The 27,487-nt window shown below is 35.5% G+C and overlaps 2 protein-coding genes and 1 long non-coding RNA gene across 4 annotated transcripts in view; 1 reads left to right on the forward strand and 2 right to left on the reverse strand.

The window, feature by feature from the left end:
- Window positions 1–16,394, forward strand: part of Btv (dynein cytoplasmic heavy chain beethoven) — a 32,063-nt gene extending 15,669 nt beyond the window's left edge. The window contains exons 25-45 of the mRNA XM_072009021.1: window positions 74–384; window positions 478–626; window positions 920–1,198; window positions 1,479–1,708; window positions 2,435–2,563; window positions 2,981–3,229; window positions 3,564–3,997; window positions 4,298–4,432; window positions 4,813–5,042; window positions 5,712–5,921; window positions 6,434–6,722; window positions 7,139–7,648; window positions 7,999–8,258; window positions 10,554–10,748; window positions 11,147–11,378; window positions 11,461–11,614; window positions 12,228–12,447; window positions 13,632–14,365; window positions 14,972–15,216; window positions 15,320–15,614; window positions 15,937–16,394. Coding sequence (XP_071865122.1) covers window positions 74–384; window positions 478–626; window positions 920–1,198; window positions 1,479–1,708; window positions 2,435–2,563; window positions 2,981–3,229; window positions 3,564–3,997; window positions 4,298–4,432; window positions 4,813–5,042; window positions 5,712–5,921; window positions 6,434–6,722; window positions 7,139–7,648; window positions 7,999–8,258; window positions 10,554–10,748; window positions 11,147–11,378; window positions 11,461–11,614; window positions 12,228–12,447; window positions 13,632–14,365; window positions 14,972–15,216; window positions 15,320–15,614; window positions 15,937–16,232 — 5,786 coding nt within the window. The 3' untranslated portion in view covers window positions 16,233–16,394. The remainder of the gene's footprint in view (window positions 1–73; window positions 385–477; window positions 627–919; window positions 1,199–1,478; window positions 1,709–2,434; window positions 2,564–2,980; window positions 3,230–3,563; window positions 3,998–4,297; window positions 4,433–4,812; window positions 5,043–5,711; window positions 5,922–6,433; window positions 6,723–7,138; window positions 7,649–7,998; window positions 8,259–10,553; window positions 10,749–11,146; window positions 11,379–11,460; window positions 11,615–12,227; window positions 12,448–13,631; window positions 14,366–14,971; window positions 15,217–15,319; window positions 15,615–15,936) is intronic.
- Rdga (retinal degeneration A) overlaps window positions 4,265–27,487 on the reverse strand; it is a 78,160-nt gene continuing 54,937 nt past the window's right edge. Inside the window, exon 11 of one of the 2 annotated variants that reach the window (XM_072008793.1) lies at window positions 4,265–4,397. In XM_072008793.1, coding sequence (XP_071864894.1) covers window positions 4,363–4,397 — 35 coding nt within the window. In that variant the 3' untranslated portion in view covers window positions 4,265–4,362. Of the gene's footprint in view, window positions 4,398–18,856; window positions 26,565–27,487 lie in introns of those variants that run through there. The other variant, XR_011800459.1, reaches the window with a different exon arrangement.
- Window positions 7,232–9,090, reverse strand: LOC139990107 (uncharacterized). Its single transcript, XR_011800485.1, has 4 exons — window positions 8,939–9,090; window positions 7,973–8,260; window positions 7,419–7,624; window positions 7,232–7,324 (listed from the first exon to the last, which is right to left on the reverse strand). It is a non-coding gene; the product is annotated as an uncharacterized lncRNA (long non-coding RNA).

Genomic DNA, 27,487 nt, shown 5'->3' on the forward strand with positions numbered 1-27,487 from the left:
TTTTACTTATAATTTAATCTATAATCTGCTAATAAATTTATTAATTACGGATTGTCGTTTATGTATAATTCAGGTGGAATGAAGGAAGCCTTATCGTTTGTTTTACCATTGATCAAAAATAACCAACCGGTGATAATAAGAGGTCCAGTGGGTTGTGGAAAGAGTGCCCTGATATCTGTCGTACTTTCTTCCATACGAAACATCGAGCAATCGACTTTGATAAAAGGTTCCTCTCTCTATGGACCTCAGGATCTGGTGATGAAACTAAAACGAAGCTGCGTTCAGTTAAATTCGTCTTCACACGGAAGAACGTACAAACCTAGAAGTGGATCCAGAGTTGTTTTGATTTTAGAAGATTTGCATCTCGCGTCTAAAGATTTACAGGTAGCGTAATCTGGTTTTATTTTGTTATTTCGATCGTTCGTTTTTACAAAACGTTCGAATGTAATATAGAGTATAAGAGTTTAATTTATTCAGGAATTAGTTCGGGAATTAATTCAAGAGGGAGGATTTCACGAAGAAGATCTGGAATTTGCAAGAGTTCCACTAACGATCATATGCACAGCGGATGCAACCACAAGATTGCATCCAAGACTAGAAGCTCTTTTGTCCACCCATTATCTGCCGTGAGTATTCGTGCCAAAATAATTTAATCAATTTTCTACGTTTTTCAAGTATTTAAAAAGTCAGACCTAAAGCCTCTGTAATTTATCGAATTAATCATTTTATCTTAAGGACATTCTTCTTTCGCGAAACACCTCAACTATAAAAATTCATTGTTTAAAAGAATATATTCCAACCAATTTCGTAACATTGCAGCCTATCTGAATTTTTGCAATTAATTTCCTATATCTTTATATTTATATTCAATACATATAGCAACTTAGAACTACAAAAATTTGTTCGTTTTGCGAGATAGATATCCAAGCCCGAGAGACATCGTAGTCATCTTGGAGTTGCACCTGAGAGACTCTTTGAAAGGAGATCACGTTATGATCGAATCTTGGATCTCTGAAACGGTACCCGTCATGCTGGATGCTTTTCGATCGATCAAATCTTCTCACGGCTCGACGACCGATTGGACTCCGAAAGATTTGATCTTATGGGCGGACAGCTTGAAGTACTATCCCTCTCCGAAAGGCGAGTCGAATATCACGCGTCATTTGTTGGATGTTGGAAAACGCCTATTTTATCCTAGGCAAGTGCACTTTCACAGCTGAAGTTCCAACGAAATGGATATTCCGCCTTAAATTTCCAAGCTCGAATACGTACTGTTACGTTCACGATTTTATACCTTTGAAACAGTAAACTTTTTCCTATCGCAAATTTTTAAGCTAAATGTCCGTAAGTTCGAAGCTTACGAAGAAGTTTACTTTGCAAGCTGACAATTTCTCTATCACCAGTAGAGTAAAATTTCTAAGCAAGACAAGTGCTTTAATTGTCTATATTTTATACCTTCGTCCTTTCGATCGTGCCAGATTAACATCCAGAGATCAGGCTCGTTTGGAATCTGTGATCCACTCGAAGAGCTCGAAGTCGCTGGCGCCCGGAAGCGACGTGTACATATGGAAACACGGAAACAATGGTTTGCTGCCGTTGGATGAGGAACAATGGCGGAAGGAAATAATTAACGCAGCAGCGAGATGCGCGAGGGAAGGCGATCCGGTACAGGCATCGATTTCGTCTCACCTGTTGCACACGGTAGCCGGTAAGCACATTAAATTAACTTAATATTACGCTACTTCCAAACGAGCTTATTCCACCGATCATTTGCTTCATACCTGTACACTTAGTACGTTTAACGAGATAACGCTAGAGAGATCCTTGTTAGCCACACCTTTCAATCGTAATCGGTTTATGATTATCGATAAATTGCTAATTTATTCATAATGATCTTATGATCTTGATAAATTAGAAGGAACATCGCTTCTCATCTTTGTCTCTTCTCTCTCTCTCTCTCTCTCTCTCTCTGTTTGTATCTCATACGTGATAAATTAAACTAGACATATGTTCGTTACACTATAGTATCTGTAATAATAATGAATTTAATAAAATTTATTATCCATATAAAATTTGAATTATTTAAATGTAATTTAAATGTATTTCTTTATATATTTGTATTTAAATGTAAATCTTCTATCAAACCTGATAAAATAAGTTTATAAATTTTATCAGTTTTATCAAATCTTAGAAAATAACTTCGCTTCGTTGATATACTAGTAAATTTAATAGAACTAAATATCCATGCAGAATTTCTGCTTATTAAAATATATATCCTAACATATTGTATAAATCAATTTTGTAAATATATAAGTTACGTATTAATGAGAAATTTCGTAGAAGAAATATTCTTCTCTATAATAATCACGATTTTGCCTTTTATTGCTATATTACGATGGCAAAACGTGGAATTTCCGTTTTATATTATTTCCAGGTTTAAGTTGGGCTTTTGGTACAAGTTCAAGGGGTGTAATTTTGATTGGACGACCCGGAGCTGGAAGAAAATCGGCAGTGAGACTCGCTGCCACGTACTCTTCTCTTCGACTAATAAATTCGGGACCTGGTACTGTATAAGTAATTTCTAATGTTTATGGGAAATTTATGTACGAAGATAAAATTCATATATAAGGGATAAATTATTCGTCGCTGAAAAAAAGGTATAAGCAGAATTCGATATTTATTCTACTTGAAGTCTGAAACTGTAAAATTTCGTTATTAAACATACATTATTTTGCAAATAGTTTTATGAATATTACAAAAAAAGAAAAAATATAGAACCTGAATAGAATGTCCTGACATTGAGGTTTCATAAATATTTTCAAAATTCTTGTGTTATCCGCATTTTATGCACTTTGATATCTTTCAATGTGCCATAAATGCACAAAAATCCGCGGTCTAATAATAATTTCTCCACTTATACGCTGCCTGCTGTACATCGTGTGTAGCTACTTGAAAATCGTATAAAAATTGAATGTTCCAGGCCGTGGCAGAACGTCAGTGAAAACGGCGGTTCAAGCTGCTGGAATCGATGGTGATCCGACTCTGCTTTTGCTAGAAGAGCATCATATGAGAGAAGCTGGGTTGGCTGTTTTGGCTAGTGCAATAGTGTCGAGAGGCGAACTCCCAGGATTATTTACAGTGGAGGAACTCGACGGGTTAATAGCGCCGTTGGCTGACGTGGCAAGAAGAGAAGATTTTTCGGGCATGTTGGAGCAATATCTTTATCATCGTACGTAATATGACAAAGAACTACTTTGACAAGACGCTTACGCTAATAAATATACACGAACAAAACATTTACTTATGGTATTTACCGTTATGTATAGTATACTTGACTATTTATATACAGTATACAATTACATATACTTAAATATATTTAATAATATACAATACGTTACTCCTTTGTTTCTACGTTCCAACTGTACAGATAGTCTTGTCTTCGATCGTAACTCTGTTCTCATCTGTACACTCTTAACGTCTACTGTTTCATTCCAAACACTCTGAACTCGACACAAAATTCAACTAGCCTCGCCATATACTTGTGTAACTATAAAATATCGTAGGTTTGAGAAATTATCTTCGAGTAACCATAATCTTGGACAGTGGAGAGCTTCGTTCGCCTTGGTTGTCGCATTCCGGTCTTCTTAGACACTGCGCATTGATTGGTCCTGGAGTTGGTAACGAATGGTGGTCCTGGGAAGGTGTTTTAACCGAAATAGCCTATCAACAAAACGGTATCGAAGCCGAAGATCCGGAGAAGACGTTGCCTGGTATCAAAGAGGTGGTAAAAGCTCATCTTGAAGCTCCGCGACAGCAGCAAGCTCCGGCTCGGTTCTTTGCTTTGCTGCACACCTGGAAGCATCTGCACGTAACTTGGAGCGAGGAAGTGGAGCAGAAATTAAACAGTCTCGAAGCTGGTGTAGGAAAGTTGAAGGAAGCCGGGGCGCAAGTGGCTAAACTGGAGGACGAAGTTTCGAAACAACGTCAGGAGCTGGAGGTATACATTAACCTTGCTAATTTCTATCGAGTTCACTATGATGATGCTACTCGAGGGTATAAACGATCCCGAGATAATTATTAACGATTTTTGGTTAAATACATAAAGAGGTGCGTTACGCTTTCGCACGTTGCAACGAAATTGTATTACGTCCTGTTCGTTAGTTTCTATCGAGTTTACTGCGATACGATACGATATTACTTTGTGGATATAAGCGACGTTGGCGTATTAATCTTCAATTAATTAGCAGGAATACATTATGTTTTCTCACGCTACTTACGATAATTCTTAATTTCTTAGGCGGAACAAGGGCGTGCCAATGCAGCTCTCGAACAAATCACGGCGACGATGAGAGGTGCCACAGGTCAAAGAGGAGAAATGGCCAACTTGAAGGCTGAAACTGAACGAGAAAGTGCAGAATTAGCTCGCAGGAAGGTAAATACTGTACGATTGTCAAGAAATGTTTACACACAGCACGTCATATTTTTATTTATACTACGCGCTTTGTTTTCTAAAATCCGAAGTATTTGTCAGTGACAAATTTAATTTGCTTCAGTCTATTTCATTAATATTGCACAGATGATACTAAAGTAAATACATTTTCGTTATATATAATTCACACGATTCATCGCCAAATTGTTAAAAAATTGGACACTATAAAAAACACCATGAAAATAACAAAAGATATCCTTTTCTTGTCTTCTTAATGTACAAATAACAAATTTCTTCTATTTGAATCTATTGCTTTTGGAAGCGTGTAGGTACATCATCTTCTAAGTTAAAAAAAAAATAAATAAATTGAATTTCATATACAGACTAATATCGAAGGCGAATTAGGAAAAGTCGAGCCATTAGTAGAACAAGCGGCACAAGCAGTAGCTGGTATCAGCGCTGATGCATTGGCGGAAGTTCGTTCTTTAAGAGCACCTCCTGCGCCTGTAAGAGACGTCCTCGAGGGTGTCCTTCGATTAATGGGCATAAAAGACACTTCTTGGAATAGCATGAAGACTTTCTTGGCAAAACGCGGTATTAAGGACGAAATAAGGTAAGCTCGTTAACAATTATTAATTCTCGTCGGACTTTATTTCATTTGTCTTGACGATAAAAATGTTGCTTGGTAAAAATCGCAGAAATGTAAATCGATAGATTATACAGCTTGTTCGTAAAGTTACAAGACATAACTCGATCCACATCGTCTTCCATTTATTGTAGAAAAAATGCACTTTATTTGCCGATATGAAATTTAACGCTACTCAATGCAGCACTTTTTACTTCATGTAATATGAAATTTCAAGATAGGTTTCTTGTATTTTGAAACACTGTGGATATGGAACAACTTCTACATTCTTATTTCAAATATTAATACTTTAGTCGTAAACAAAATTAAATTGAATCTGGTACAAAGACCTATTTATTTGCTCGTCACTGTATATTTGAGCAAACACCTGTTCTTATCTCATAAACAGTCATCGATTCGTAACGTACATACTAAAACATTTGCTCCTTCTCTATTCTCTAATTCGTAACAGGTGCGTTCACACCGCCAACACGACGAACAATATTTCTGTTCATACTTATAAGCAAAGTACTCATGTAAACTAACAGCCAAAATTGATCAGACATTTCGCAAACAAGATTCCCCTCTCATCGTCTGTTTCATCAGAGACCATTCAGGCGAGTTTGAAAAACGTGATAACGTCTTTGTTCGATTTAGAACGTGGGACGCGAGAAGAAGCACACCATCGAGTCTGGAGGCGGTTGCCAAGTTGGTCAAGGAGCGGCCGGAAAGTTTCGAGGAGAAAACCGCAAAACGAGCCTCGGTGGCTGCAGCACCTTTGGCTGCCTGGGTACTCGCCAACCTCCAATATGGTCAGATTCTTCAGCAAGTCGCGCCTCTCGAGAGGGAACAACGACAATTGACCCAGTGGGTTTATATTTCGACGTATTCATTTTATATCCGAGCCATTATAGTAAAACACAGGGAACGATAAGTATAAAATATAACAACATTCGCTCTGAAACACTTTGGCGATGTAGCACACACAGCAGTCAGAGATTTTACAAAATTATATAAAATATTAAAATATTATAATATGAGAAAACTATACAGTGAAGAACAGTATAAAATATAACCGAACATTATACTTTTTATTGTTGAAAGTTCCACGCATAGAATTTTATTTTTATTTTATTTTGAAAACTGATGCTTTCATGGCAATAGGATTTTATGAAAATCAGTCTTATCTGTTAATAAAATCTCTAAATTTAGTATAAATTAAGAGATAAGAGATTCTTTTTATAGCAATAAGATTCTGTAAAAGTTTCAATAACAGATAAAAAAAATATTCTGTTTAGCGTCGATAATTTTATGAATAAAAATTTACTGGAATTTACGGCGATATGGTTAATATATAAATTATGCATAATTCACTTCAGACGTTTGTCAGCGGCTGAGGCTCAGATCGGCAAGCTAGCTGCTGGACTTAACACCGTGGAAAGTCGTGTAGCGCAGCTTCAAGAGGAACTCGCGGAACGTTCAAGGGGTGCCGCTGCGCTTCAACTACGTGCCGAGACAACAGAGGCAAGATTAGCAACAGCTAGAGCGCTGCTTCAAAAATTGGACACGGAACATCGTGATTGGCAAGCGCAATTAGAAGAATTAACCAGCAGGAAGGAGAAATTGGAGGTCGAGGCTGCTAATGTCGCATCCTTACTTGTTTATGAAGTAAGCGCAATGATTTGTATCGCGATCTTACAGAAGAAGAGCGGTACTTAAGAATAATCTAGGAATTTTTAACAGTTAAAAGTACTTGAAGCTAATTTTCAGTTTCTGAATAATTAGACATTGGCCAAATAATTAGAAATTTTAGGCTTCGAAGCGAATAATATTTCTGTTAACATAAAATCGATTAAACAATCAGGACGAATAGAATTTAAAATTCAAATAATATCTGTAATACCAAAAGATTGGTTAAATAGTTAAAAATTCCAAATTTCTAACCAAATATAACAATATCTCCTTTTCTAACTTTTGTAAAAATAATAGTAAAAATAATCGGCATAACCAAATACCAATTTCCAGAGTCAGAGTAATAATCACGTTAAACCCTATCGAACTTAACAAAATATATTTGAGTACAGAATCCTGGAAAAGACGACAAGTGGAAGAAATCAGCCATCGATCTCCTAATCACCGAAAGAGAAAGGCTACTGTGGCGAGCTCAAGGTTTACCCGTGGACACCGGAAGTCTGGTTGGTGCATCCTGTGCCCTCAGAGGTCCTTTGATTCCCATATTCATAGATCCATCCGGTGTCGCGGTTTCGTGGCTGAAAAACAACGTTGGTTCAAGAATGGAGATAACGAAACCAGAAGATGCTAAGTTTTTTACTACGCTAGAATTGGCCGTAAGATTTGGCAAACCATTACTGGTGGAAGAACTCGTCGAATTTCCATCGATCCTCTTGCCACTGCTACGTAGACGTCCTCTGAAACTTGGTGAAAGAACGTTACCAGCACCTCAAGGCTTCAAACTTTTCCTGGCTACCAGACGAGATAAATTGGATGGTTTTCCAAAAGAAGTCGACGCGGTCTTGTTTAAGATTGCTCTTGGTGCTGGTACCAAAAGTCTGGCGGAGAGGTTCGTTGAAAAGGTGAGGAAGATGACGATACACTGATTTATATTCGATCGTTTTCCAACGTGGCATTCAGTTTAATTTAACGTTACGAGTTCGAAGATTCGATATGGCATCGTATTATCGTAACTGCAGAATTAAAAAATTATTCCAATTACGAAGTACATTTTCTATGACTACGTTGCTCAGAATGTCTGCTCTCTTTCATCCGTCCGTAAAGTTGAAAAAAATTTATTCAGACGATAACTCGCTTCGAGTGACTCGACAACGAAGTTGGAAAACTTGTTCGATGGTCGTTGAAAATCCGTGGAAAGTAAAATATTGCTGCAAAAGATTAATTACCTTAGCCGATTGGCCGGGTTGGTTAGGTTCTGTTGAAGGAGACTCCGGAACTGGCGACGCAGCGAAAGGAAGCGCTGGAACGCGAAGAAAAATTATCAGGGGAACGGGACACCGCGAGATTAGATCTGTTGGCGCAGCTGGCTACCGCAAGAGGTCAAGATCTTCTTCAAGAATCTGAAGGATCCCAGGGCGGACTTCTGTCGTCGTTGGAAGCCACTCAATCGAAAGCCAAAGAAATAGCTCTGGCTCTTGAGGAAAGTCGACGAAGCTTCGAAGACGTCACCAGGTCTGTCGCAGTTTATTGAGAATTATTTGTTAAGAACGTATAGAGTGTTCTATGGTGAATCGATCAATTTTATGGTTTACCATGACACGTTGAGTTCAACAAGCTATTTAGAGTAGAGAATATCGAAAACTACGGTCCGATTTGATTCTGTTGAAATATTTGAACCTTCGAAGAAGCTAAATTGGTCAAATACACATTTTTCTAAATTTCACAATTTCATTATTCGCGTATATAATTAGTAGGCTGTGAATATTTATGCAAATTCATATCCTTTATAAATATAGCTAAAGAAGTAGGATCTAGGCAGAGATTTGATTCATCTAAATATCATCAGTATTATACTTTGGCTGTTCTATGTCGTAAACGTATATTATGTGCATTTTAAGCATTTTTTAAAATTTCCCATTAACGCACAGCCTAATAACTAGCGTCCAATAAATAAATGGTGTTAGACGTTTTACCCAAGTTTTTTCATATTAGCTACGTTCAAATCGATAATTACCATGTCTTCCAGAAAACGTTGTCCTTTCTATATTTACAAAATGAATAAAAATTTACAAAGAGAGCAACAAAGAGATAAAGAAAGAAACTTACAGACCCCTTTTTAAAAAGCTCCTCAATTATAAACTGTATGACGAATGTTAAGCAAAAGTCTGTCTAACGTCGTATCTTTTTTGTACCTTTTAATTTATGAAATTAATTGAAGCGTATTTGACGTTTATCTATTTAAAGGTAAGTTCACAATAGCTATTAGTTTACACTTCGGATAAATCTATCGCACCGTTCTGTGCGAAACAACCTTTATTACACTTTCTTACATGAACTGGCTAAAAAAAAAAAGAACAAAAAGAATATCTTAAACCTATCGATTAAACCTATCGATTATATCTAGAACTATCTTCTAGTTACTATTTATCGTAACTAGCGCATCTGCATATAGATGGCGAGCGCGAACTCACGTTGTCATTTTCAACAAGTTACGTCGTTCTGTGAAGTAACACAGAGATGTAACAAAATGATCTGAAACTGTAAGTGAAATTAAAAATTCTGTTCGACCGACCTTGTTACAACTTATAGCTTCCTTTCGTTAACCTGAAATAAAAGGTAAAAAACGATAAGTTTCTATAACCTTGCATTCTCTCTGTGAATAATAAAATTAACACTTGCAAAAATATGAAACTATATTCCATGGTATTTCTGTTCTTCGTAGATAATACACACATATATTCTCACGCTAAGCAGCGGTATTATCGGAATTAATTATGCCACCCCTGTAAATCCAGAAAGTGATCAACAGATTAACATGTCCAACCATATACATATATATGGATTACACGTGTATACACGTGCTTAACCTTCCGTTCATTCTGAATGTCCTCATTAGTAAATCCAACACAAAATACTCCTGGTAAAATCGTCTATTAATGTTCGATAACCAATAAACATTGTTTCACACGCTCTTCGGATGTCCCCGTGTATCTTTTATAGAGTAACGTTTTCCTTTAATTATAGATTTTTCAATTTTGAAAGTAAGACGTGCACATTTGTTATTCTTAATTTATAAACTTTGTCACTTGTAGTAAATTGAATTGTACGATTATCTTTGCTCATGATGAAGTTCAGTCTGATGAATTAAAGCAAACAAGAAAAAGGAAATGATTAAAAACCTATCTGGTGAAATAATACGAACCTTCAACTTGTATCGTGAGATCGTACGATAAGCATAGGAATTCCAGTTAAGTTACTTCACGTTTATACGTATCAAGAGTCAGTTTATTATATATACAATTATATTATATTATTATTTTATTATATGCACGCAGAGTGGAAATGAAAATTAATTTGACAGGAATTTAACCTCGTCAAAATCATTACCTATGAAAATGAACGAAAGTGATATGAATTTGATATATACATAGCACGAAGTTAATTTAAATAATAAATTAAAAGGGTATTAAATGTAAATGATATAGCGTAATACTTGTCGCTTCTACCAACAAACTTCCCAGACTTTCAAAACGAACTTCCTTGAAATTTACTCATGGTTTATGTAATATTTTTTTGCTTGAAATAGTTTCCCGACCGCGCTGGCAAAGTTGCGCGATTTCACTGCGGAATATTCTCTGTATATATTTCATGCGAAACTTTTTAAATTCACGAAACCTTGAGATTCATTGAGTAACTCCTTTTCATGAATGTTCTCAGTCGCGACCCGAACAAAAGTTCCACGACAGAGTATTCATAACGAAGTTTTAATTTTTTGTCCCAATTTCTGTTTTTATATACTGTTTACAGAAGAGCCAAAGAGCACGAGAAATTGGCTAAATTCGCTGCCAACTTGTATAAAACTGTGAAAGGTCTTACCGCCTTGAGTCCACTGTACGTGTTTTCTGCCGAAGCTTTCACTGATATTTATTTGGAGGCGGAAGATTACCGCAAATCGATACTATCTCAAGATAAAAGGGAGCAAGACAAACTGATCGAAAGACGGTTAGTAAATGCTCGAAAAAGAAACAACTCGTTAAATCTTGCTTGTCCCGTTAATGAATCGTTTCCAATGTCCAATTATTTATTAATATCACATAGCATAAAAGTCTACTGTGAAGTACACATACGTATGTACCATATGTACAATATAATTTCACGGTATACTATAGAATTTCTCAAAGTGTATTTTCAATGCAAAATTTGGAATATAATTTTTTGATAGAATCTAGATTTAATAAACTCGAATTGTATATACGTGTTTCAATTCTACTGTACATAATATAATATACATTTACACGTTAATGTTGCTATATGTATGTTATACGCGATATGATTTTACATTGAAGTTTGCAAAGTTACAATTACACGTTGGAATAATATATAACGAACATCTATTACAGATTAATTGCTTTGACTCTTCATTATTGCTCGAAGGCCGTGTATAGAGAACATCGATTGCCAGTAGCATTACAATTGGCACTTTCATTGAATTCCGTGCCAGACGTTGAAAGAAATTTCTTATTAGGAGAAATTCCATTAAATGACGACGAAGATTCCGATTATAAAATACCCGATTGGGTACCCGAGGAACGACGTCTATCAGTTCGAACTTTAGTCTCTTCGTTTCCACAAGTAAGTTAACTTAACGAACTTATTTTTAAATTACAGTGATATAATTTTCTATTACTACGAGCGGTCATTTCCTGTCATTCAGATAGCCGCAAAAATGAAACAATCCTGGTTGAGCGACGTTGGCAATATTTACGCTGAAAGCAATTTAACCACGTTCCAAAAAGTTTTATTGATAAAAACCCTCCGTCCTGATTATTTGCATACGGCGCTCTCGAAATTGGCTGCGGAAGTATTAGGTAATTTTTTATTTTTCTATCATTAATAACGATTATATCGTTTCATCGATAATTATACGTGTAGTTTAATTAAAATTTTGTTAACAATTATTATATGGAAATTTCATAACAACCTTGTGATAAAACTCGAAGGGATATAACTATTTCAAAGTCTTTCTTTTCTTAGAAAGAGGAAAATTTTTAAAATTATAATTTATTCAAAATAGTAATTTAATCGTAAAAGTATTAATGAGAAGAAGTCGATTATCCTACTTAGTATTAAGACCATGAAAGGCATAGTGTTGCCATTTGCCAACGCATTCTTATTTCATCATATCGCAGATACGTTTAATATTATACTACTACATATAAAGTATCAACGTAAATGTACAGATAAACCATTGGATTATTATATTATTAAACTATTTCATTTTCTTATATCTTCTATATATGTCTTTTTTTAAGTAAAAATATACCAAATGTCTTAGATTTTTTTACATTATTTTTCTACAATTTTGTGACAATTTCACGCTCAATACGCTTTTATATTTCTAATAATCATGCGTTTAAGAGTTAACATATATACATATTTTTGCTTACCTTCTAATTCTCCTTATAATTTTCGTTCGGGAAGGTGTGAAAAATTTAGCTCCACCGCACTGGTCCTTGAGGAAAGTAGCTGAAAACGAGAGTACATATCCTGTGTTGATGCTTCTATCACCGGGAGCTGATCCCGGTTCAGAGCTAGCAGCATTAGCGAATAATCACGTTGCATCAGCCACAGGATTCGTCGAAGTATCACTTGGACAGGGTCAAGTTGCTCAGGCTGAACTCGCGCTGGAGAGTGCTTGTCGGTAATGCGCCTTTCTTAACTTTATGAAATATAAATTTCCAGCTTCAGGATTTTACGAATTGATGTCATCATGATAAAAAAAAAAAAAAAAGATATTTTGTCCTCGTAACATCATACTTTCTGCATATCAAATGATACAATTTTATATCGAGTATTTGAAAAAGTGCCATCCGAAAATTATTCGAAAGAGAAATTTTGTTTTCTTAATTGTTACTTATTTAGCTGTATCTGATACTTAAAGCGTAGCTTTTTACGAAGCGTTCAGAAGCATTTATTTTGTAAGCACTTATTTTGTAAGTTTAATTATGTAATTATCTCTTGTTACGTGAAAGAGATCATCATATTTAGCATTTAAAACGATAAATGTCGTTTGGAACGTGTTTGAGAGGAAAGTTTTATCCGCTTCCTGGTTATGTTGAATAAAAAATTCGATATTTAATAACGGACGTTACTTCAAATACTTTTCGAAATCAGAATGTTTGTCACGCGATAAAACAGATGTATTCTCTTGCAGAAAACAGAACGGCTGATACAGTCTTAGACTATTTCAATGATTCACTTCATTAATAAACGATAAATCCATAATACGATGCTTCAGTGACTCGAGATTTTCAACTTTCGGATCCAGCTTCCGTTCACATATGTTAAACAATGTCTTTGGGTAGCCTCGTTATCTTCGCCAACATACGGTAGGAAAGCTGCAATGTTTTGGCTTGAGGCCATAGTCTTCACGATGGCGTACTAAATCAGCTATAGACTTTGTTTACGTACCTCCATCACGTAATTCGATATTGTTTACGTGCGCAGCGTATACATTGCGATGAAATTATCAACCTTCGTATTATTTACTGCTCCCCTCTCTGAATATAGCGTGCGAAATTTCCTATTCTCCCTTCCAAATAGATACCTTACCTTGTCCATCCTTGCGCTGTATAATAAGCTTCCGAGATCATTTTTAAAAAGCGTCAACTTTTCAATGAAAAAGAAAGTCCTCGATCTTCGACTCTTCTTGCATACTGTCATGCCGGTTAGTCAATTTTAGGCGCGTAACCGAAAGTTAAGAAATCTCGTAACGAATGCGTACACCACGTAGTTTAACGATATAATTTCACCTAGCAATTAAACGTCATTATGGAGAAGTTCATTTAACGAAAGATTAAGGCGATCGATTTGTTGACGAAACAGGAACGGAGGCTGGATACTGCTCAGCAATTTGCATCTGGCTCTCAACTGGCTTCCCAGACTGGAGAGCCTTCTCAGATCACCCATGTGCACCAGCAACAAAAACCCCGCTACAAGGATTTGGTTAACCACTGAACAATGCCTGGGATTCTACCCCAGTCTCGCGGCTCTCTGTTTAAAACTCGCTTACGAGCCACCGGAAGGTGTTAAGAGAAACGTAAAACGATCGCTGCAACAGCTTTGTCAAAAGCACAAGAACGTGAACGTTCCTGGCAGCCTGTTGCTGTCGTGGCTGCACGCAACGCTTCAAGAACGACGAAAATTCGTGCCTCAAGGTTGGATCCGGTCGTACGAATGGAACGAATCGGATCTCGAAGCAGCATACGAATTAGTAGTGAGAGAAATAGAGTCGACGAAGAGTAAAGATAAGAATGGAAACTGGCAAACTGGCAGAGGATTGTTGGACGTAGCGATTTACGGTGGTCGCCTTCAGGACGATTACGACATGAGAGCGTTGCGCTCGATCGTTCGCGACGTTTGGACTTCCGAGGTGTTCGACGGTCGTAGAAAGCTGGCTGACGTTCTCAGGGTGGTCCATGGCTCGTTCGAGGAGGCAGCTAAGGCGTTGGAACATGTTCCGGATAATGATTCGCCTAAAGAGTGCTTTGGATTGCCCGCGAACGCGCATAGAGCTTGGGAGAGGACTGCTGCCGAAGCTGCGCTCACGCATTTGAAAGGTTTAGTTTTTATCAGCAAATATTAGTAGCAGACTGCGGGTTCTTATGTGTCTATGGGAGAATCGAGGATGCAAAGTTACACGGAATGTATACTACGCGATAAAATATATAAATAAACCCGGAATTTAGTACATTAAATTGCATTCGCGAAGATATGAATTTGCGCGAATATCCGCAGTCTAGTTATTAGGGCTGATGATAGTTTGATGGGGAGTAGGAAATGATATTAGGTTGTCCGAAAAGTTTCTTTCGTTTCATAAGATGATAATAGATGAACAACAATTTCTGTTTTATATTATTTTATTGAATTAGGTATTTCGTTATATTTCTATTATTATGTTCGTGCATAATTCAATAAACTAATATGAAGCAGAAAACATTGTGCGTGTATTATTTCCTTACAAAACGAAAGGAACGTTTCGGACAACCTAATACAACTAGGATGACTAAGAAACGAAGACAATTTGTTTTGTTGGGATATTTGTTCTTTTTTCGAAAATCCAATACAGAGCTAACAAGAACAATCATTCCGTAACTGAAATCTCTCATTCTTTTCTATAGAAATGTAATTTGCGAAGTGGCTATAAGTTTGTTAATTGTCGGCAGGAATTTTAATCAAAGCGTCGGTCAGTAACGACAAGAGCAGCAAGAAGACAGAAACAAAAATTCAGAGGGACTTGAAGGAACTAATCGACCGCCATATCTCGATCTTTGGATCGTCAACGACTAGCGAACGCAGCGAAAATAAGAATCCATTGGAAAATTTCTTTATCGATGAAATAAATCTGACCAAGAAGACGTTGAATGTTATTCGCATTGACGTTGAAAACCTGCGCCTCGAGGATACTAAGGTTCAAACAAATTTCTTAAAATTTCAAATTAATCTTACGAAATTAACTACGAATATCTATCAATCGTTGAGTCGTTACGGACAATTGTCTGACTAATTTCTAGACTCCCATACACTGGATGGAAAACTGGAAATATGGTCCGAAGGAAGCTCTGCCTTTCGTTAAAGGGTTGTTGTGCAATTATCAAACTTTAAATTCCATTTTGACCATCTCCTCGTCTGTTGTCGATATATCGCGATTGGCAAGACCACGAGCCTTTCTGACTGTTCTCAAACAGCACACCGCGCGAGAAACACATCAACCTATGGAGAATCTTCGACTTTGCGTGAACTGGTTTGAAAATCGACGGAACGACGACTGGAAGATATCGTTGGTCATCGAAGGACTATTGATATCTGGTAATTTGATTCGTCTAATGATCATTACTTAACACCATCAACAATAACAATACGAAGAATTTTCTAAAGTATCTTTCACTGCTTGAAAACAAATTTCAGAATTTCAAATTTCAAAACTTCCTAGATATTAATTCGTATGAAATTACGTGTCGTATAACGTATAATTTTAATGTAAGAATGGAGAAACTATAATTCTAATTGCAAACGTAATGCAAAGTACAAATTGACAGTAGGAGATATCAAAAAGGGAATCGAAGTGACACGAATTTTTCTTCTTTCGTAAAATTGCCTTAGCAAATAATACGGAATATTTTATATTTAGGAGCTTTGATAGAAGATGGTAACCTGAATGATCTGGATGCGAACGCGGCTTCCGTTGCAACTGCACCGAGTTGTCAAATTGCGTTCTTACCAGAAGATTACACCGGGAATAAGGCGAGAAACAAAGCGGTGGGCGGCCGTTCAGGAAGCAACGACGTGGAAGATATTCTTAATGTTCCAGTTTATGCGAATTCTCAAAGGGATGTATTAATTTGCTCACTTCCGGTTGGATGTCCTAGAGAGGAACATGATAACTGGTTACGACGAGGAGTTGCCTTTCATCTAAAATTGATCTAGTTCCTGTGGCTTAATTCTGTTTGAATTACAAACAGTATGGTAGTACATTTATACATTATGATTTGCACATTATAATTGTATAATAACTAAATGGTATTTATTGTTCTGTATTCCTTTTAACGATTGAACTTAATTAATATACACAGCGAAATATTACGATTATGTACACAATGCTAGTATTATTATTATTATTATTATTATTATTATTATTATTATTATTTCCATTTGAAACATTCCAGACGAGGATTGTAACGAAGAAAATAAAAAATACGAAATAACAGGAATAAACACGAACGATGCTTTTGAAAGTTCAATTACAAAATGCTGCAAGTTGATAAAAGTACTCGAGTTGTTTCTGCTCGCAATTTATGTTGTAGAATGTTTACGCATGTTCCGCATGTTTCGTATGTAGCGAATACATTCAGTTAGCCTTTTAAACTCACGTACATTTGATTTAAAACCCTCGAATTTACAATGTACAATGGTTTTATTGGCCAGAGTTTCCTCATTCTCAGAAAAATACAGCGTTCTTAGCCACTACCCATGCGTAAGAAAATAAATTAAATTAAACTAACTTGTATTAATTTCTCCAAAGGTTTACTTATTATCGATTAACTAGGCAACAGGCTTGTCTTATGCAACTTAAAACTTTTGCTTCTTGATATAATAGGAAGACGATGAAAGCGAAGCGAAACTCTTCCCGTTAAAAAACGAAAGTTTCCTAACAAGATGAGGAGTACAAAGGAGTACAAACGAAGGTTAATTAGGGAGGGTTCTTGTTTCGGTGGATACAACTTGTTGCATTTAATTCGTACAGCAGAAAGGCCACAGATAACAAATTTAAACTTTGTTCCGAGGTATATATCATAAGTTTGAGAACATCTTTCTTCAAAATAATCGAACAATCGTTGCTGTTCGTTACGCAAAATCTTAAATAAATAACGACCTATGGAAATCTGTGTAAAGACGTAAATATATTACATTGTCCGAAAAGTGTCTTTCTTTTACGGACACGTCTTTTACAACGACGCATCTTTATACAAACATGAAACATAATTTGTCGAACGTTGTCAACTTTATTTTGATAGAACAAAATGGATCATACGTAATTCGATAAAATAATATAAAACGGAAAATGTGCATCCATTATTTCCTTATAAAACGAGAGAAACTTTTCGGACGACCTATTATTTACCCGTACTGATTTCTATCCTGACAAAGGATATATTTTACAAAGCGAAGAAAGATAAAGAAATGCGAAGAACCATTTTCGGAAAGTTAAATGGCAATCTCAAACTAATCTAAGAAATAATTAATTGGAAGAATAATTACGAACAGGAGAGGATGCTGGCAAAAACACAAAGAGCTATAGAAATTGACAAAAGCTATGAATGTTTGTGAAAGAATAATTACAGCAACGACAACGTCGTTCGATTTTGATTAAATTTTCAACACAGTGAGAAAAAATGCACATTTCTTTTCAAATCCGCTTAAAATCGTAGCTTCGGTACAACAGCATTGATCCAGGACATTTGTAAACTTTGAAGCCGTTCTGCTGTAAAAGATTACGTTCTCATCAAAATCTTAAAGCGCGCAGAAAATTGAACGAGATTTTACGACGACCGTACTGATAATTCGATGATAGTTGAGAAAGTTCGCCTGCAAATTTTCCTTGAAGTCGGATAGGTCAAATCAAAGTTACGACGCGAACTTAATATTGAAAAGTAGTTTGGAAGCTCTCGTAGGAAACTCTCATAGGAAAGTCGTAAGGACATGCAATCTCTCTGACCAGAGGATCCGTATCCATTTCAAGCGATTGACTCTTCCGGAACTTGGTCCTTATCTACTTTCAATTCGAAGTGAGATTAGGTAATCGCCAGAGCTGTTAACTAATGAATAGGGATTAATGGAATTAAATAATTGACTTTCTATGGTAAGGAATAAATATCCGGTATTTTGAATACTAAATGATTCAAGATAATAAAATATTCGATAAACTTTATTCGACATGCCTAAAGCGATACATAAGAGTATTTGTGTGAAATATCGGTTATGGAAAATTTGTACGAATATATTGGGTTGTCCGAAAAGTTTCTTTCGTTTTATGGGGAAATAATAGACGCACAATGTTTTTTGTTTTATATTATTTTGTCGAATTACGATCCATTTTGTTCTGCTGAGATAAATACCGTGACATTTCACAGACTTGGTTTCACGTATGTACGAAGGTACATTGTTGTAAAAAATACGTTTGCGAAAGAAAGACACTTTTCGGACAAACTAATACATATATTTCGTGTTACATGAAACGGTTTGCAATTTCATTGACGCTGTAAGTAGATACAATTATCGTAATTGTACGGATAAAAGTTGAAATCAATCTGAAAATATACAGGGTGTTTCGGTACGGGTAATAAAATCATGTGTAGCAGATTAACCGGCATAAGAAAACTTTCTTTGCTTGAAAAAGTGAAATACGTTGCTCTTTGTCAGACAAATAGAACGTGTTAATTGTAACGCACGTGGAATAAATATTATCACGGTATCGTAATCAAAGTATAATATAGTATAACATCGTGGTACAGCATTGGTTTAAGGTTGAGGAAAGGAGAGAAAAGCACAGATTCGAGAATCAGAAATCTTTTTATTACTTATAAAGTAATCACTTGATACATCCTTCTAATGAGAAGTTACTCGTACGAGTTACATAGACTCAGAAAATAGCGAGCAGCAATTAAAGAAGTCATTGCAAATTACACGATCGTTCCTGTAATCACGTTGGTTCGAAACGCTGTCTATTGCCAAACACTTTTACTTGACAAAGTTGTGATTCGATCCTCTAACTTCGTACAAACATACTTTGCAAACTTGTTCATCACCCGTATACAGCTTATCGTCATAATTATAGAAATCAGAAGCTATCTGTAATGATACTTAATAAACGCAAGAAATCTAATTGTTATTATATGTACACTCCTGTTCATAGGACATTTATATGTATGTGAACGTTTACTTATTGATCGATCAGAATTTTCTATTCGTACAGAACAATGGTGAAAAACGTATACAAATTTTGTGAAAATATGCGTCAATCTCATTATAATGTGATGTAAATCGTAGAAGATCTCGAGACGAATAAAATAGCATATTTTAAGAAGTCTATCCACAAATAAAGTGGCAAACCTAATAATACGAATGATAGAATTGATTAAAATAGAGAATCGAGGGACCTGACGAAGAATATAGACGAGAGAAGAACGTTCAATGTTGTTGTACATAATTAACGAGACTTTCATCTCGGTATTGAATATATAAATAATTTATACTCTGACAATTGAAATATAATAATTTATTCTTAATATGTTTCAATAACCTCTCGATTGTCCATAGATGTCCCAATGATTGCAAAAATGCAGGTGTATCTACCTCTAAATCAATTCAATTCTACCAAACTCACAGTTTTCGTTAGACTTAAACAACCTCCTTTAATACTCAAAAAAAAAAAAAAAAAAAAAAAAATCCGAGAAAAAGTCTTCGATACATTCGGCACAAACCAGTTAATATATTCACTGCTATTAACGACGTGTGATCACCGCACATACAATTTTACCCTTTTTCTTTCCCATCAAACATTTCTTTATTTTATATTAATAACATTTGTTCTATTACGATATACATTTGCTTGTTTCAAAGTTACTTTGTCAAAATACATAAAAGCAGAAATGTAATATTCGCGATCGCGATATTACTTCCGATTAACCCATAACTGGCGCAACGATCATTTTAGCACGTGGACAAAAATGGTCAGAAATTTACAATACGTGCTACTATGGATTGTATATATATGCACTTCCGTCTACAAGTTACGCGATTTCTCTCTGTCCTGTACATACGCGTCGATAAAATTGGTTTGTAATAAAATAATAAAAAACGTAACACGTGTAATTCAATTTTCCGGAAAGTACACGCAGAGATGACAATTGAATGTCGATTTAACTGTGTAATTCCAACATTCGTCTGTACCAGTTCTAAGCGTCCTGTGGCTTATGCGACGATAGCGTAGACCGATAATTATTAACCCATTTGCATCATGGCTCTACTTAAGAGGACTTGTCCCTATCACCGCGCGCAGTCGGTCGTAGGTGCAGTAGATGACATCCGAATTCTTCATGGAGTTTATCGAAAATTTACTGTTCGAAACGATTGGTAGACGATGTTAAACATCGCATCTTACATTCTTTGTAACAGAGGAAAAAGTAAAATTATTTATTTAAAAAAAACAATTATTTAGATTAAAATGGAAATAAAAGAAAGCAGTCGCGGCGCGCAAATTAATCCGCGCTTGGTGATAGAAGACAGTCGCAGCGCGCTTGGATGCAAATGGGTTAAGTTATACGTTGGTTAACAATACAACGTTAAAAATAACGATTCCTAAGGTTTCACAGAGTCCATCTTACCAATTACGGAACACAACGTACGCGTCAATAGCAGCGAGACTGTTAATAAGTCGTCACTCGACGATCGACCAGCATCTGATCAGCCATAGACGATTAGATAAATTAAAATAAGCCTTCTGCGATTCTCCCGCGTAGATCGTACCAGCGGAAAGAATTTTCACAACTTCGGCAAGCAGCTACGTTTGACGTGGACAGAATATAGGAATAGAACAGACCACCCAACAACTTTCGTGACAATGAAATACGAACGGACTAAGCTCGGCTCGTTACCGAGGGGAAAATCGTAGTATTTAGGTCGACGTTCACAATGCACGGCGAGCTACAACAGTTCCCCTTTTGTTTTCCCGTTCTGCCGCAGTCAAAACAGACCAGCTGCAGTCTAAATTAGTGGCGCACGGTTAACCCTACCGCCTAAAATCGTCGCGCGAATCGATTAAACATTCCCCTGGCTCCGTTTCGATTCGCTTCGGAATCGGTTCACGCTTCCTAATCTATACTTTCTTTTTCTCTTCTTTCTGTCTGTCTTTTTGCTTTTTCTTTTCTTTCTATTTCGACAGATTAGTCGGACAGACAGACGGAAATGCAGTTTCGTTCGCTGTGTTACGCGCGATTGATTTTTGCCAAGGAACGCGCCTGTCGAATGTTTTCAAAGAAAGCGTGATAAGTTGGAAAGGCTGTTTGTAACGTCATTACTCTGTGGTAATGTCGCTTCGCTCGATTGGATTTATTAATATTAATTAATACGCGGACCGTGGATGTTTACGCAAATTTGCATTCTAAGAAAATGCATATTTTTGTGTATCTTTTATTATTAATTTGAATATTTTCTATATGGCGTATTATTAGGTGTATTCTGTAAATTTTTTGACAGATGCATAAACATCCAAATGTAACTGGTTATTGGTATATTATCGTATCTTTATTAGCATTATCGTAAAAAATATAGGCGTAAAATTTGCTTATATTCGTTGCGAGAAAAACTAGAGAACGTGAATTCATTTAGCGAAATTCGACAAGATTGATACAACGTCCAATGCTAAAAGGATTTCACACATATAATTTTCTGAGAGAAAGATTAGGGCTTTATGTATCAAATCCGTTAGTTAAAGAGCCAAGGGGTAGTTTTCTTTCGTCATTGTCGACGAATTTCACACTTTAACCCTTTCGTTAGAATGGAATTAACGATTAATACGATAGTTCGTTATTGTATAACGATAGTGTAACAGTGGAACTATACCTTATACACGTTATAAATTATTAACAATGTAAATTTTGTCTTTTGTTCGAGTCATTCGAGATTGACACGTTGACTGCCATCAACGTGAATTGATTAAAGCATTTAAATTAAATGAACGTCCTTAATATCATACGTACTAATATATACAGTCTTTTAAATGCAACTGTAGTCCGTTTAAACAAGCTTGTTTTTTAATGAGATAGTAGGACAATCGGGCAGCAGTCAACGTATTACATAATGCATAACGAATTCTAAAGAAATATGCGTCGGAATAATTAAATTCTATAAATTATTTAATCCATTATGGAAAATATTAAAACACACTGTATGATATACATTATCAGGCAAAAATTTGAAATTAGTTAACATTTTCTAATTCTGTTATTTATTCGAAATTAATATAAAAATAAAGCAGATACGACAGATTTATTATTAAAAACTATTCTAAGCTAACATTGTTAAAAGTTCTTAGACTTTATGAAACATATAATAATCTCAAACCTTCGACTCGTAGTGTATATCAAAGTAATATAACAAAATATAAAAATTGCACAATTCTAGAGGAAAATCTCGCTTGAAATATTTACTGCTGCTAAAATGCAACGACCTATTCCTCGAATTGGATTTTTCTCTCATAGCAAATGTCTTCATTTCAATAGCAATAATCTATCGTTTCGTTACGCTGGCCACCGCTCTGTTTGCCTCCCTAAATAAATTATTCTGTCAGTGGTTGCGTCAACAAGATTATTCAAATATTTGAATCAGCGCAACATGAGCATCAATAACAGTGAATGTATTAACCAGAAATATCAAACTATGGTGTGTTCAGTCACGGTCGTTAACGAAATACAATTGGTATTATTATCCGGTGACAATAATAATCCGAAATTTTGACGGATGACTATAATCATCGTTAATGGTCAACCGTATTACGTCAAACATTATTTACAACTGTATCAAATAATTATAGTACAACTAAAATATGAAATTTCCTTTATTAATTGTAGTTAACGACTAATACGACATTTTTACGAGTAACTATAGTCACCTTTGTTAGAAAGCGCTCGATGTTGGATGATTATAATCACCCGCAGCAACGAAAGGGTTAGCGAAGCGTTAAATACGAAGTTTCACGCGACTAAAGCCCGATGTGGGCGAGTGAATTTTATCTTCAGCTAAATGTCGCAATGCTCGCGAATGCATCAGCGACACGCGAGAATTCGCAACAGGCGAAAATTGACCGTCGCGTCGTGAGATTACACCGTTGCGCCTTTTTCTATTTCTGAAACGCAAGTTTCGCTCACGCGAAAAGAAAAATACGCACGCGAAAAGAAATATCCACGCGACAAAATCCGCTTATATGCATCGATCCTGACGCCACCAATAGTCGACGAGGCATTGCGAGCATGGACCGGAAATACATCGAAGCCTGTTTAACTGCCGCATGTCAAGGTGCATAGACATCCTATGCATCGTACTTCCATTAATATTGCTTTCAATAAAATTACAGACCGTGCGGAGATTTTAATAAGAATTTAGCTATCTTCTCATTCGTATCGACATGGATACCTTATAATTGTGGGATTAATTCAGAGTGAATTAATAGAATTTTATGCGTAACGTAACGTACATTAACGCTATTAATATTAATTAATATTAGAACTACCGATTTGTAATGTGCCATGGTAAATAATTATATTCGACGCGTGTGTTGAAAATAAATAAATATATATGATTATACTTTTACCTTGATAAAAGCTAACATTGTATATAATTTTGATAAAAACATTTGCATAGTTTCAATAGATAATAATTTTTCGAAACATCTGATTTTGACAGATTCGGTAATTCTCGTGTCGATAATACGACAAATAATAAGGCAATAAGAATATAAATATAAATAATAATGCTATAACAAAGACGTAAATAATTCTAAAATAATAGCACAATAATAATAAAGGAAACAAATTATTACGGAAATAAATTACGTCATATTTTATCTTAATAATCTATTACAACCTTTGTGTGTGAACAAATACGTAATAAATAAGTGAACCTCTAATTCGTTAAAATTCAAATACCTGCACCTACACCACCGCTCAAAAGTCTTAGGACAGTTGTCACATTTGATTCGAAATTCGTAAGAATTAAATAACTATTAAGAAATATGGAACGATATCGTTCAATTTAATATTTAAATACGTTAAAATTTTTATGCATTTATGAGAATTTATGACTGCACAAATGCCTTACACCGAATACACGTAACATTCGAAAATATGTAAAATATTCAAAATATAGTAATACCTCTGTAATACCTGATAAGTATAAGTAGAACAATTTTCTATGTTCCATTTTTTTTTCTTTTTTTTTTTTTTTTACTTATATTCATAGAAATATGAATTTACATAAAGATCGACAATCTATTGGTGTATTGGTATATTATTTAAAAGACGCGTGAAACTATAAGTTCACATGCTACGTGAGATACTAAATTTTTTATTAAAAACAGATATTCCAAGAGTTTCGTGCAGATTTATGCCACATATCGCAACACGGCTGTTCGAATTGATAACTTTTCCTCCATTTCACTCGCGTTTCCAATTTCACTCACCGTTCGGTAGAATGAAACAGTAAGAAGTCACGTAAAAGAAAAACCCAGAAATAACGACTAACAATTTTTAAAATATAAATATGTAAATTCGATAGAATTTAAAGTTTTCACGAATCGATCGCCTGATTTCCAAAATATTACACCATTACATATATATACACATATATATGTATATATATTTATTTCCTCTACACAATTTCACGACAACACGATTTCTTCAGTTCCTCACCTGCGACAGTTGAGCAGGCACTGTTGTATTAAGTCGAGCGCGCGAAATTAGTTAAGTATTCACATGAATCGCGGCTCAGCGTGGTTTCGTCGTCGTCGTTCTAAGCGTAGAGGACAGAAGTGGAAACGCGCACACGGGACAGACGAGAAGATGTTTCAGCGACGCGAACTCGGCCCGAAACGCCGTGATTGTCGCCGATTTATTGCTCTAAGAACTTAAAATGAAATTCACGGGCCAAGGCCGCGTCCCTGAGAAAGGCAATACTGTGTTTCTTTTTCCTCTTTGGGAAATTCCGCGCCATTTTTACACGCTCATACTCTCGCACACACTCTCCGATTATCATCTCACATTCTCTATTTTTCTTTTTTTTTTTTTTTTGCTCCTTTTTTTCTTTTTATTCTTCGTGTTTATTCGCCTTTTTGCCATTCTCGTTCCTCTAGTTGCTCTACTCGTGATACGTTCGCGATTCGTTCATTACGCGGAATTATTCGTTTCGGTTGATGCATACGGAACGTCACTTTCTCCAATTACATTTTGAAGACACGTAGTTTATTAGAAACGTCGTATATTCGGCGAAAGTAATTCTCGAAAGGAATTTATAAGAATTGCTAGTACTAACATTCAGAGATTCTTGAATTGGCGTTGTTACAACTTCCTTTAAGATAATTTGTACGTTGAAAGATCGAAACATACGTGAAGAGTGTCTTTTTAACCGTCTACAAATGCCAAGTTTCGTTTATATCCACTTTTAGAACATCTTCTCGAAAACTCATGTAAGAGAATCGCACGAAACATAATTTGGATATTTTTAATCGAAATATTTCTAACGCGATTCATAGGAAATTTCTTCTTCCTTTGACGCTGAAATCGAATAATTGACGATAGGAGGAAATTTCATGGCTGGTCCATTGCCTATCAAATTGAAACTCCGGAGAAACGACATTTCATATGCATTAACTAGTAATAATGGCTTCTTCAATGTCCTTCTTCACGGTTCTGATGATCGATCTCGCGTGAAAGCTTTGCCTGTCGCGATTTCAATCTAATCGCGGGCGTGGTAATTGGTGCGATTACGAGAACGATTATTCCCCTAACGAATAATAATACTAAAACCGAGTGATAGGCACACGGTTTTATGATCGACGACGAAAAGGAAATTACTTTCCGAGAGGAAATCAGTGGAAATATTTATCTATACCGATAAGTCGATTTGATCTGAAGGAAACTTTCGAACTTCTCTCGTTTCTCATTATCTTCTTGCTTCCGGTTCTCCCTTAAACTCGATACACAGTCGCGAACCTCAAACGGCATTGACTTTTTCATCTCTTCGTTAAGTAATCGTTTAAGACCGTTCCACGAGCAATACGAGTATTTTCGTCGTTTAACAAAGTTACATATAAAGTAATTATTTCAGTTATTGATACTTGCTCCTTTATTTATATATGGATTTTTATTCATCCGTAGACTCTTCTTTCAATATTCTTAACATTCTCCGATATCCTTCTTCCAGACTCCTCTTTTAATACGCGATTTTTTTTTTAAACACTCGTATTACTCGTTAGTTGACTTGATAGCTCGTATGTGTATTACAAATACGCGATCTGTTATAAAAAAAATAAGGAGATTAAATTTGCAGGGGTTTTATTTTGAAAAATCAAAGTAACAAGTTCCCTTGAGAAACGATACATCGACAGAGACGTTTTCTTTCTTTCCTTTTGCAACAATATCGGCGGTATTTGTCCTTTAGGAGGTTCGCTTGCACAATCAGTCTGATGGCATTTTCAATGTCTGAAATCTATTTATATAATTTAATATAATTTTTCATTGTAAGCAATAAATTTAAATCTAAGCAGCAAGGAAGTTAAATTCTTATAATCGTAATTCGTTTGCAGATCAAAATACGCTGAAAGACAATGCAATATAGAAGAGTTGAGAATATTATTACTCGATAATTACTTCGCACCAAAGAATTTAAATTTGGAATATTTTAATTCAAATACACCTGAATTTATTTATGACGTTTTTACGAAGTTCGAACGTAACGTTCCAACTGTTTATTATTTATTTATTTATTTATTGTTCCAATTATCCAAATAAAAGAATAAAGTTCGAATAAGAGCAATTCTGCTAAAAAGCAGAAAATGAAATTATTTTACATTCGTCCTTCTGCAAGGATGATGGAACCATTTGATCTTTTGCCATTTGATCTTTTACTCTCCTCCTCCTTCAACCTCCTTATTTCTATAACAGATCATGTACGATAATATAAATCTCGTGAAATTCGATATAAGCATTAACGTTTCTTCGTATTTTTATACACATTGTAGAAATATACTCGAGAAATTATACTCGATGATGAAGTTTAATCGTCGCGTTACAGTGTTTCTCGAGATTCTTGTCAGCGACTATGAGCAAGATCAATATGTTTCATGCTATGAGAAAATTCATAGTACGGAGCTTGGAAATAAAGCTGAAATTCCAAATTAAAATATCCACTCGCGATACCTATAATATAGTTAGATTCGATTTCTCGACGCCTCGATCTTTTATGCACATCTTACTGAAGAAATAAGTGGAAGAATATTTTTACTTGTTCGATATAAGCTTTATTTTTGTCTACTGGATGCAAGTTTTATTTTTGGTTTTCATTGGAGGTCGCAGAATGTATTCATTAGTATTCTAACTAAATTTAGAATATCAATAAACTCTTTGCAAGCA

Source organism: Bombus fervidus, chromosome 1 (genome assembly GCF_041682495.2).
Source record: "Bombus fervidus isolate BK054 chromosome 1, iyBomFerv1, whole genome shotgun sequence".
Taxonomy (NCBI): domain Eukaryota; kingdom Metazoa; phylum Arthropoda; class Insecta; order Hymenoptera; family Apidae; genus Bombus; species Bombus fervidus.